Source organism: Macaca nemestrina, chromosome 12 (assembly GCF_043159975.1).
Source record: "Macaca nemestrina isolate mMacNem1 chromosome 12, mMacNem.hap1, whole genome shotgun sequence".
Taxonomy (NCBI): domain Eukaryota; kingdom Metazoa; phylum Chordata; class Mammalia; order Primates; family Cercopithecidae; genus Macaca; species Macaca nemestrina.
Genome location: NC_092136.1, coordinates 94199197 through 94211235, shown reverse-complemented (window position 1 = coordinate 94211235; position 12039 = coordinate 94199197). Strand labels below are relative to the sequence as shown.

Genomic DNA, 12039 nt, shown 5'->3' with positions numbered 1-12039 from the left:
GGACAATGACCAGACCACATATAACAATAGAACTCTAACCCATTATCTATAGTAACCAGCCCAGAAGCCATCCTACTATCTTGCAAGTCAGACTTGTAGGACATCAGAACTCTCTCTCTAGCAATTAGCCCAGAAAGCCGAACAATCAGCCCTGCAGTAGCCCCAAACAGCCAGGAGTTGATTAATAACTGTTCCCTAATTTTTGTCCCTGGGATTGAAAGACTGAATCTACAAATGAACAATGGTTAGCTGTATATAAAACAGGATTCTGATCCACTAGTAGCCCAAGAAGCCAACCTCCTAACTGCACTTGGTAAGGGATCTTACCTTCAGGAAGATGCAGTGTAGGGAGCCAAAGAATAATCCCTATCACAATTGACCCAACATGGTCAAGAATTTTTTATTAATAGCCAGCTTTCTTATTTTTGGCTCCATTTACAACTTAGGACCAATCAGAAAAAGCTAAGTATGTTCCCTGAACCAAACACATAGGATGCCCATTTCCAGTTAGCCTGCCTTCAGCTGCCCCTGCCCACAGCCTCTGAGCCTAGCAGACTTAAAGCCTTCCCTTTTTTTTTTTTTTTTTTTTTTTTGAGATGGAGGCTCGCACTGTCACCCAAGCTGGAGTGCAATGGTGCGATCTCAGCTCACGGCAACCTCTGCCTCCCGGGTTCAAGCGATTCTCCTGCCTCAGCCTCCCAAGTAGCTGGGATAACAGGTACCCGCCACAACGCCAAGCTAATTTTTTTGTATTTTTAGTAGAGACAGGGTTTCACCATGTTGGCCAGGATGGTCTTGATCTCCTGACCTTGTGATCTGCTCACCTCAGCCTCTCAAAGTGCTGGGATTACAGGTGTGAGCCACCATGCCCAGCAGAAGCCTTCCCTTTTATCCACTCAAACTTTCCCACTCCCCTCCTTGCCTTGAGTCTCTGGCAAAATGCAAGTGATAGTAGCTGACTCTCTTGCAAGCTCTGAACGAATAGCCTTTGCTTGTTCTTATTTGGGTATCTTCATTAATTTTCACACTCTGAAGCAAGGTCTTTCTCTCAACAAGCTCTTCCCACATACCAATAAACCTTTACAAATTGTTACAAATAGCAGCAGGGCTGCTATTTAGGGGAAATGAAGATCCTTATATAAAACCATGGAGGAAACCTAAAATAGCTCACTATAAAATCAACTCAGCTCCTCATTCTTAAATATGACAGCCAAAGATAGACAGTCAAAGCCACCGGACTCAGAGAGAACCAGCAGCACGTAGGAGAAAATCAAGGAAACAGAACAGATTGACCTTGGAGGAAACAGGTCATTCAGAGACTCAAAACAAGTTAAAAAACATTCTAATTAGATCTTCAGTGACATTTGAGAAGATATTACATCCATGAAACAAAAAACAGCAGGCTGTGAAAAAAAAAAAACGAAATAAAAAAGTCTCCTGGAAATTAAAAGTGGATTGCCGGAATTAAAAACATTGGAGGATTAAGTTGAGAAACTCAAACAGAACAGAGAGCAAAAACATAGTCTGAACGTCTGGCAGAAAAGGTAAGTCACATTTTGTAACTTTTTCATAGCTAAACCCAGAAATGGTTAGAAGGGGTGCTCCTAGGGTAGGAACCTGGTGGATAGGTGAACTGACAGCCGCTCTCTCGCTTTGCATTAGAAATCCTTTGGCCGATGTCTGTGAGCCATGTGCATGGATCACTCTGATTAAAACACACAATCTAACTGCAAATCTGACAGTTCTGCTCCATTGCTTACAACCCATCACTCCTCCTGTTGACCAAAATTAAGGCTATTTGTAACAATTTGCAAAGGTTTGTTGGAAGCAGAAATAATTTACAAAGGTTTATTGGAAGCCAAATGTGAATATTGACCCAGGAAGACACACTAACAAAGTTGGGAGTCTTCTGGAGGGTTACATGTTGGAAGGCTTTTTATAGGAAAGTTTAGGAGAAGGGAGGGGATTTCGCATCCTGAAGTTGTCCTTTTTCATTGGAGGGTACAATATAGAGGTTACAATTATTGGATGCAGATTGCAACATACAGGCTAAAATGTCTATGTGGAAGACAATCAATAAAACTTTAATATGTAAATTTAAATCGGCACTCCTGGCCGGGCACGGTGGCTCACACCTGTAATCCCTACACTTTGGGAGGCCGAGGCAGGTGGATCACAAGGTCAGGAGATGGAGACCAGCCTGGCCAATATGGTGAAACCCCATCTCTACTAAAAATACAAAAATTAGCTGGGTATGGTGGCAGGTCCCTGTAGTCCCAGCTACTAAGGAGGTTGAGGCAGGAAAATCGCTAGAACCCGGGAGGCGGAGGTTGCAGTGAGCTGAGATTGTGCCATTGCACTCCAGCCTGGGCGACAGAGAGAGACTCTGTCTCAAAAAAAAAAAAAAAAAGAAAGAAAGAAAGAAAAAAAAAATCAGCACCCTTTTCAATGTCGGTAGGCTACACATTAAGCAGTATGCCAACAGGGAACTCACAATAAGATTCTTTTTCAGGGAAAGGATGTCACCATGAACCACAAGGCCTACCCTAGGTGGGTTAACTTGGAAGCCTTTTTACTTTTAAACTGTCAATTGTGACCTGTGGGTAATGACTCCTAATCCCATGAAGGGGGAGAACTCAGTCTCTTTCCTGACTGTGACTTGCCACCAGCCATCCCTCCCTCTCTCCCACCACTCCCAAATCCACGTCAGTTCCACTCAACTATAGACCAGGCTGTTCAGTGTAAGCCTGTGAGCTGGAACTGTGGGCTCAGACTTAGCTGGTTTCAAACCTACTTATATTTATGTCCCAATCTGAAAAATGAGAATAGTAAAAAATGAGGATAATATTATAATACGACAAGGATAATAAGGCTTTTGTGAGGATCAAATGAACTAATATATATTATATACTTCCCAGAGATACTGGGTGCATGGTAAGTGATCAATAAGTATCAAGTTATTAGGGCTTCCAGACTACTCTTGTTTTGTCCACTCCAATTTTAACCTTCCTTTGGCAATTCCTTATATTTAAAAACACTTTAAAAAGGGCATTAACCTCTCAGCTTTACTATCAACCACACACCCACAGACACCTCAGTTTTCAAGAGATTTTCAATTTTTTAAGCTCTTTAAGAGATTTTTGATACATTCATATGTATTTTTGAAGCCACAATCTATTCATTTAAGAGCAATTGAAGGTCCTGCTTCATCTGGCTCATACCTTGGGGCCTCCACTGGGTTTTGACTAGCACTTCCCTTCTGTTCTCAGTGAGCTGCCCTCTTTCTTTGGGGCTCCAGCCTCACCCCTTTGTGAGGCATTCTCAGAGACCCCCACCCAACCCCTTTCTTTCAGACTTCCTATGAACAGCTTTGTCCTCACTGCAGCTGTCATCTACTACTCTAGACACTGAGGGCTGCACTTGGAAGGACGCTCTTTGTTGGTTTTGTGACTCCAGTGCCTCCCCTGAGACAAGGTCTGCTCAGTGGATGAGCCTGTGAGGCCGGTGCAGAAGGAATGGAGGCCGAGTTTAAGCAATGAGCGGGGCTGGCTGGTGTCTGACAAGAATGAACAGTTGTCAGAAAAGCCAGCCAAATCAAGTACAGCCATGCTAGAACCCTCTCTTTGTCAAATAAAATGTTGTGGGGGAAAAGCATCACCTACTGCTGGAAAGCCGCCCAGCTCCAGGCTCCAGAAGATGCTGGATGGGTAGGTCAGCTGCTTGTCCACTTACAGCCGGGGTGCGAGGTCAGGGCCCCATCCCCAGTTCAGTTCTAACACTTTATTCTTGAGGTCGTGGCGTACCATCTGAGGAGCACACACTATCTCCTGGCAAACAAGGTTGCTAGCTTTTTCCTTTTTCTTCTTTTTCATAAGTGAAATCCAACTAACTCATTACTTTAGCAGAGAGAGAAACCAAGGCAGTCTTAATGAAGATCACAGGAGTTGCCAAAAGTCATATAGAAAGCAAAGAGGCCAGATTAGAACTTGGGTTTCCAAAATTTTAGACCAGTGTGCTGTGATTCTGGGGTAAAATGAATGGGTTAAAAGGAAGAGGGAACCCTGAAGGCAGTCGAGATAGCAGTTTTAATTTTGGCAGCCAAAATAGAGCTGATGCACTGGGTGGCCCCATTCCTCTCGCCCTGGCTTTGGGTCCTTTGTATGGGGTGTCACTTATTGAAAAAAAAGAGGCATTGAAAGTACTCCCATCAGAGAGGTGTTGTGAGGATGTGTGGCAGATAGTAAGAGGGTAATAATTGTTAGGCAAGTAACAACCTAACTCTGAGGCTTCAGTGCAGTGGGCAAACTGCTTCCCGCTGTGTACATGCTGGGTCCCTGCTCGTAAAGCTAAGACAGAGGAAGTCAAGCAGAGGAGAGGTTGAGTGCCGATTTATTGGAGACACCATCGGAGGACGGGAGGCCAGGTCTGCCACCATGAGCTCTGTCATAGAAAGGGGTAGGCATGCACTGGATGGGAAAAGTCCTCGAGCCCCTTAAAATCTCCCATCCCTCAAGGCAGCAGGGGGCCAGTCACCTTGGTACTTCCAGCCCCCAGCTGCCTCCCAGGCCAGCTAAGGCAGAGCAGAGCAGTGGAGGGGGCCTCGGGCCAAATGTGCAGGGCTCAGGCACCAGCGGCTGAAGCCTCAGTGGCCACTTCCTTCCTCAGGCCCTCCCCTAAAAGCAGTGGCATGGGCTGGGGACTGCAGTCCCACCCAGTCCCTAGCCCATGCCACTGCTTTTAGGGGAGGGCCTGAGGAAGGAGGTAGGCTGTGGCCTGGCCTGACCCACAGTTGGTGGACGTGCAGGAATGTGGGTTGGAGAAGAAGGGCTCTCAGGAAAGGAACGGCAGGAACAGGGAGCAGACCATGAGGGTGTAGGACAGTTCCCAGGATGGGGCAGAGCTGGCGAAGAGGCGGGCCACGGCCACATTGGGGTTGCCCTGAGCAGGCTCAAACCACTTCTGGAGACACTGCCCACTGTTCCGTCGCTCAGGGCTGGCCTTGAAGGAATTGCTCCAAGTCTTCTCACACAGGTCAGCTGGGGTGGGGAAGTAATGGGAGAAAGGGAGGCACTGGGCCCCTTTGGGGCAGCGGTTCTTCCCTGCAGGGGATGGAGGAGGGACAGCTTACCTCCTACTCCCTCATCCCTAGCCTATGCACCTGCACCCTTGTGGGGACCACCAAGGGTCCTGCTTCCCCACCAAGGCGTTGTCAGCACCACTCACCCTGACTCCAGTCCCAGCCGCCACGCCAGTTGGATTTGCATGTGTAAGACAAGCGACAGTCTTCCCACCACTCCTCACAGTCCTCCTGGCACAGCGGTGCATTCACGACTCGCTCTCCCTGCCCACTCGGGGCCTCCTGGGTGCAGTCATAGCCAGAGATAAGAACATTAATAGCAGAGATGTGAAGATTACTAATAGCTACAGTGGTATTTGTGCCAGCTACCATATGTACATCATCTTCTATAAAGTCTCTAAGTATTATTTTACAAATAACACCAATGAGGCTAAGAGATTTAATAGTATGTCCTGGGCTATACAGCTGGTAGGGACAGAACATGAGACTGAGGCTCAGGTCCGTCTAACTCCACCAAGCCTTCTGTGGTGATAGCCCTGCATCCCACTGTTGTCAAAACAGTCTCCCCCATGTGGTTCTCCAGCAGGGGCCTCTGGGTCTGCTCTTGTCCATAGGGAGATAACACCTCCTGTTCCTGCTAGCATCCTGGAGGCATCAGCATAAGATAGGGTGAAAGCTCTGGCTGTTAATATAATAACAGAGCATTGCACAGATCTGCCTCCTACCTCCCACCCCAGGCTTCCCACTGGCCGGATCCAGGGCCCCAGGTTTGGGGAGCACTCATAGAAGCAGATGGCCTGGATGAAGTGCTTCCGACAGCCAGGCATCAGCAGTCCACAGTGAAACAGGCTGAAGTTGTAGAGTGGGGACACATCCAGATGGGCTTCCCAGCTTGTCGTGAGGGTGCAGCAGGCATTGTCCTTCCAGGGGATGCACTGAAGGCAGACGAGGAAACAAAAGGCCCAGGCATAAGGGGCAAGGATTGCCGGGTGTCTAGGGAAGAAGGGCGCTGAAATGAAAATGTCCCTTAGGAGAAGGCCTGAGCAAGTGGGATGCCTTTAGCTGGTAAGCCCCTACATAAGAGGAACCCTGATAATCTCTCAATGTTTACCCAAAGGGCATAGGCACCTGCACACTGACCCCCTGCCACAGGCTGCTACAGTCCTCTAGGAACACAACTTCTGGGCTCTCAGCTCCTGAGAGGCAGCAGAAACCTCTTAGGGCAAAGCAGGTAGAAGAGCCCCAGCGAGACCTAGGGGAATCTGGGGTTGCATTGAGTGGGAGGGTCTCATAGGCAAAATGCCAACTGTGTTCTTCCTCCCACATCCCTGGCAATTGCCTTTAGGAGCTTGGGGAGGGGTTACATACGTTGTATGTTTCCCCAGGACCTGTTGGCAGGAAGGCTTGTTTTCATCTACGCCGAGTCAACAATGGACCTCTGGGATCACCATCTGCCCTGGCTTTCCCAGTGGCTGGAGCAGCTCAGAAATGGGAACTTTGAATCACTTGGCTCTCAGGGTCTCAAAAAGGCATAGTCTCTTTCCATCTAGTTGTCTTTGCTCAACTCCCAACCCCAGGGACCAAATGATCAGGGTTGATGAGGTTTGGAGACCATCTTGGCATTTGTGTCCCTTCCCTGATCTTCCCCATCCCATCCCCAGGTCTGGCCACTGTACCTCCTCATAGAGCTTGTCTTCTGGGCCGGGCACTCTCTTGTGGTGTTTGGCATTCATGCAGATGTTGAGTAGCTCGTCCCCAGCCCAGGTGGGCATGACTGTCAACAGCTCTAGTAGGAGTGGCCACCACCATGCCATGGCCTGCTGCAGAGAGACCAATGCTGTACACTCGTTGGAAAGAATACCCCACTCCACCCACTTCATCATAGCAGGCGCTGAAAAAGGAGGATGGGCTTCAATCTCCCTCAAGCGACTACAACACTTTGGCTGCTCCTAGGACCTTCTGTTGGAGGCAGCATCACGGAATGTCAGGGCAGGTAGAATAATCCTCGGAGGCCTGACACAGTGCTGGAGGCCTTGCTGGCCCTGCAGAGCCAGGGAAATGCTGAGGCACGAGTCAGATAGGAGGAGCCTTCTACATCCAAAGCCTGATCCCCATCACAGGAATGAGGAGGAGGGCCCTTCCTATATCCAACTCTGTTCTGGGTAGTAGTGGTAATGAGAGGTAGTAGAAAGAGAGACAAAACAAAGCAAAAGGCAGAGAGGGGCCCTGGGCTTCAAGCACCCAACCTCTTAGGACACAGGGCCCCTCAGCTTCATAACCCAGGAGCCCATGGCTCCCCCAGCCCCCCAGGTCTGGCAGGAGCCTGACCTGGACCCATCATGGTGAAACTGGAAACTTCTAGCCTACCCTGAGCTAAGAGCCTCAAACATCCTGGGAAAGAAGAGCCCAGCCCCCTCTTCAGAGTCCAACCTCAAGTCCAAATCTAAGGCTATTCTCTCTCCAGATCACCAGTTTCAAGTTCAGCCACGACCTCGAATATTTTTAAAGAATCAGGTCTGTTAGGTAAAAGGAGGAAAGATGCTGCCCCTTCCAGCACTCTCTTCATACTCACTTTCAAGGCAGGGGCCTCCAGGTGCTCTTGCTCCCTCCTTCCCCTGAAACTGTGAGGCTGAGGAGAGTTCCACGTCCCACCCATTTATTACCCTGTCTGATTTCTACTAGGTCCAGGTGCAGGAGGAGAACTCCACGTGGCTCCCATTAAACAGCGTCTGTCTTACTCAGCTCTGCAGGCCTGTGGGTTCTAAGAAGTTTGCTTCCTCAGAGAAACAGACCCCATCATAGGCAAGATCTGGGGCTCTTCAATAAGCTATTGGGTTCAGCTCTCAGCTCTGCTACTCACTAGCTGGCTCCCCTGGAGAAAATGACTCAAACTCTGTTAGTTTCCCTCTCTGGAAAGGAAGTTTTTATTATGAGATTGGGAAAAATAAAGAGAAAGTTCATGAACAAAAACCTTGGCATTGTGCCTGGGATAGAGGAAGTCTTAATGATTTTAAATTGTATTCTTTTATCCTCTCTCCACACGCCCCTCCTATGTTCTGTTCCGTAGCTCTACCTGCCCTTCACTGTTAGCCAGGCATCAGCTCAGTCACCTGGTGGCTTTTCCGACAGTGTCCTCGCACAGCCCACAGGAGCTATGGTCCCTGCTGGAGAGCAGACCCAGGACACAGGATGCAGAGATGAAGTGTGGCCTTGGGGACCCAAGAATTTAAACATACGAACAAAGCCAAAGCAAACAAAACAAAGAAAGTCCCTTCATAACCCACCAAACAGCTCCCCTTAGCACACAGGAATCGTCCTGGGAAATATTCTACAAGTGTCCTCATCAGTGATCATATTTGCAAGACTATCCTTTTCAGCTAAGGAGAGACTAGAAACTTGGATAGGATTCTTGGGAGAGTCCTAAAGATGATAAAAACGCTGGAAAAGGAGCATATTTCTTTGTTTTTATAATATGTTCTCTGTCTCTCTGAAAGAGAAGTAGCTGAAATCAGTGAAGTTTTATTGACACAAAGGAAATGAAAACAAAACACTAAAAGCATTTTTTAATGGAATAAAATAAAATACATTCTGTGGTGTTCAGCTACACAATTGATGTGTAAAACGTGTACTCATGTTGGAAAATGACATTCTCCACACCTAGGTAATCACAGCCACTGAATGCGGAGCACAAACAAGGATGCAGGCACTGGCCTGGTGCTGTCTACAGGATCTGATGTCTCAAAAAGACCTCCAATGTGAACACCCTCCTTGTTTTAGGTGTGGGGAAATTGAGGCTCAGAGGTGAGTAGTGGAGCTGGGATATAAATTCAGGTATACTCGACTCCCTATCTAATGCTTAAGGACCAGGTGAGGGAGAAACCTCCAGGACTAAAAGAGTCGATACTGTCTGGTTCTCAAGTGAGGTCTCCTTCTTAAAAAAGGTTAAATGCCATAATGAGGTTGTACATGCATTGGGAGGTGTGTGTTGGCTTTATTCTGGAAAAGTGACAGTTATCAACCCATTCTCCCATGTCCCCACCTGAAGCAGAGCCTGGAGTCTCCTCCTTAGGTTCAGATACCAAATGGTAATAGCATCTCCATAGCCTGGCAGGGGGAGAAGCAGGCTCTCATATTCTGTTCAGTTCCTCACGAATATTCAGGAAGCTCCAAGCCTTGACAAGGTAAGAGATTTAGGGTTTAAGGTTCAATTTAAAATGGCTGCGGAGGTGCCAGAGCCAAGAATCCAGACATGAATCACAACAGTAATTATTGAAATGGAAATAGGTCCTCTGACAACCGTCCTTCCTAGGGTGGGAAGAAGGACTAAGGGCGGCTTGCTAACGGTCTCCGGGACAAAGCTGTAGGAAATGAGCTAAAATTGCAGCCAGCGCATATGCAGGTGGAGGGAGGGAGGGAGGGAGGAAGGAATTACCCAGTGAGTGAGGCTGCCTTTCAGAGAACCATCAGGCCGGCCAGCATCTGCTCTCGGGGGAGAGGCAGCTTGAGACCCTTGAGCAAAGCTTATTTTTGCCTTATTGTGACTGAGTCTTCCAGAGCAATCTGTTTTCTGACTGAAAGCAGATAAATCAAAGCTGACTGTAGATGAAGCAATTTGAAGTGGCTGATTCAAAACAATTTTATTCTAAAAACACACACACACACACGCACGCACACACACACAACAACACAGAACACTTCCATTTCCAAAAGAAGAGGTACAGCTGCCTTCAGAGGGCTCTGAGGGAGGACAAGGAGGTCAGGGCAGTGGGTGAAGCAACCCAGCCTTGGCTCTGGTTTGGGGCCACTGGAGATGCTGGGCAGTGATGACTTCCCTCCCCTCTCCCGTCCTCAGGTCACCCAAGGGGCTGAAGCCCACTGACTTCGAGAACAGACTACGAAAGTGAAGAGCTACAGCCTGGAGTCTCCTGGTGAGAATCCGCTGTCAGAGGCCAGCCGAAGGGGACTTCAGTGATTCCAAGTTCTTAGTGGGTCTCTCATGAATTCTTCTCACCCCAAACCCAATTGACCATCCTCATCTAAACTCTTGATTGGTTTCTGTCTAGGGCAGGTAAACAGGGATATTAATTTATTCTTCCCTCTATGTCTATCTAATCGCCAGAGCTGTTGATTTCATTTTCTAAATATCTCTTGAATTCACATCCCTTACTTACTGTCTGGACCATGATCAGCTCTTGCCTCAGTTACTGCAACAACCCCCCTAATTAGCTCTCCCACCCTTTAATGGAGCTTTAATCATGTAGCAGCCATAATGATGTAATGTCTCAGAATTTTTTTAATTTGTATAAATTTAAGGGTATAAGTGCAGTTTGGTTACATGGATATATTGCATAGTGGTGAAGTCTGTGCTTTGCACATTGTACTCATTATGTAATTTCTTATATTTCACTCCCTCCCGCCCTTCCGAGCCTCCAACGTCTATTATTCCATGTTCTATGTCCATATGTACACATTATTTAGCTTCCACTTTTAAGTGACAAAATGCAGTATTTGACTTTTTGTTTGAGTTGTTTTACTTAAGATAGTGGCTTCAGTTCCATCCATGTTACTGCAACATACATGACTTCATTCATTTTTATGGATGAATAGTGTTTCATTGTATATATTTTACCACATTTACTTTATCCATTCATCTGTTAATGGACACTTAGGTTGATTCCAAATCTTTGCTATTGTGAATAGTGCTGTAATAAACGTAAGAATGCAGGTATATTTTTCATATAATTATTTCATTTCTTTTATCAGTATTTTCATTATGAAAGTTTTCAAACATAAAGTTGAGATAATTTTATAGTCAACCCTCTCCCATATGCCCACCACTTAGATTTCACCATTACCATTTTATTATATTTTCTTTATTATATGTTTAGCCAACCATCCTTCTCTCTATTCAGGTATCAGTCTTATTATTTTTTATGCATTTCAAAGTAAATTGCGGATATCAGTAAACTGATGTCTTCCTAAGTAATTCAAGCCTGCATATCATTAACCAGGGTTCAACATTTCTTTGCAGTCTTTGTTTTTCAGAATGATCTTTTAAAAATGTAAAGACAGTTATGATACTCCCATGTTTAAAACCTTTCTAGACCTTAAGGTAAGTCCCAGATCCTTAACGTGGCACACCAGCCCTTTTAAATGTGGTTTTTATTTACTTTTCCATCTTAATTTGTTGTCCTTGCTCTCATGGATGCTCTGGGCACTCCTGAGGCCTGATGGCCCGTCTTTGTCCTGCCCCTTGCAGGGGCCCCTCTTCCAGGGCTGTTCTGTCATAGCCCAGCCTCTGTGTCTAGGGATACATACGCTTCAGCTCTCAGAACCGAAGGCTTCTGTCAGGGAAACTTGCATGGCCGTCATGGGCTGGTGAGATGTCTCTTGGAGCTTATGCTTGCTGCAGTCATTGCACATACGTCCTGCCCTTGGAAATGAATGCCTGCAGACAGGCTCGACCTTGCTTCTCTTCTGTAAGCAGCTGCAGGAAGATAGTAACGATCACAGGGTCAAACACAGTCCCTAGCCCAGAGTGCATACTCTGCAATTTGTTGAGTAGATGAGGAGAAATACCTGAGTAAAATAAAACTACATTTCCTTCCTTCCTTCCTTCCTTCCTTCCTTCCTTCCTTCCTTCCTTCCTTCCTTCCTTCTTTCTTTCTTTCTTTCTTATCTTTCTTTCTTCTTTCTTTCTTTCTTTCTTTCTTTCTTTCTTTCTTTCTTCTTTCTTTCTTCTCTTTCTTTCTCTCTTTCTCTCTTTCTCTCTTTCTCTCTCTTCTCTCTTTCTCTCTCTCTCTCTCTCTCTCTCTCTCTCTCTCTCTCTTTCTCTCTTTCTCTCTTTCTCTCTTTCTCTCTTCTCTCTCTTCTCTCTTCTCTCTTTCTTTCTTTCTTTCTTTCTTTCTTTCTTTCTTTTCTTTCTCTTCTTTCTTTCTTTCTTTCTTTCTCTTTTTTAGACA

General features: G+C 46.5%; 1 protein-coding gene and 1 long non-coding RNA gene across 3 annotated transcripts; one reads left to right on the top strand and one right to left on the bottom strand.

Annotated features, from left to right (window-relative positions):
- Window positions 1-1084: 1084 nt before the first annotated feature.
- On the top strand, window positions 1085-10409 carry LOC105484339 (uncharacterized). Its single transcript, XR_988873.2, has 3 exons — window positions 1085-1544; window positions 8739-8878; window positions 9930-10409. It is a non-coding gene; the product is annotated as an uncharacterized lncRNA (long non-coding RNA).
- LOC105484338 (IZUMO1 receptor, JUNO) lies at window positions 4227-8114 on the bottom strand. 2 transcript variants are annotated; one of them, XM_011745860.3, is made up of 5 exons: window positions 7650-8114; window positions 6754-6897; window positions 5803-6012; window positions 5224-5359; window positions 4227-5099 (listed from the first exon to the last, which is right to left on the bottom strand). In XM_011745860.3, the coding sequence occupies exons 1-5, from the start codon at window positions 7731-7733 to the stop codon at window positions 4831-4833; spliced, it is 843 nt and encodes a 280-aa protein (XP_011744162.2). In that variant the 5' UTR covers window positions 7734-8114; the 3' UTR covers window positions 4227-4830. The 2 variants fall into 2 exon arrangements, with proteins under 2 accessions (XP_011744162.2, XP_011744163.2); XM_011745861.3 differs by having other exon boundaries at window positions 6754-6894.
- Window positions 10410-12039: the final 1630 nt, after the last annotated feature.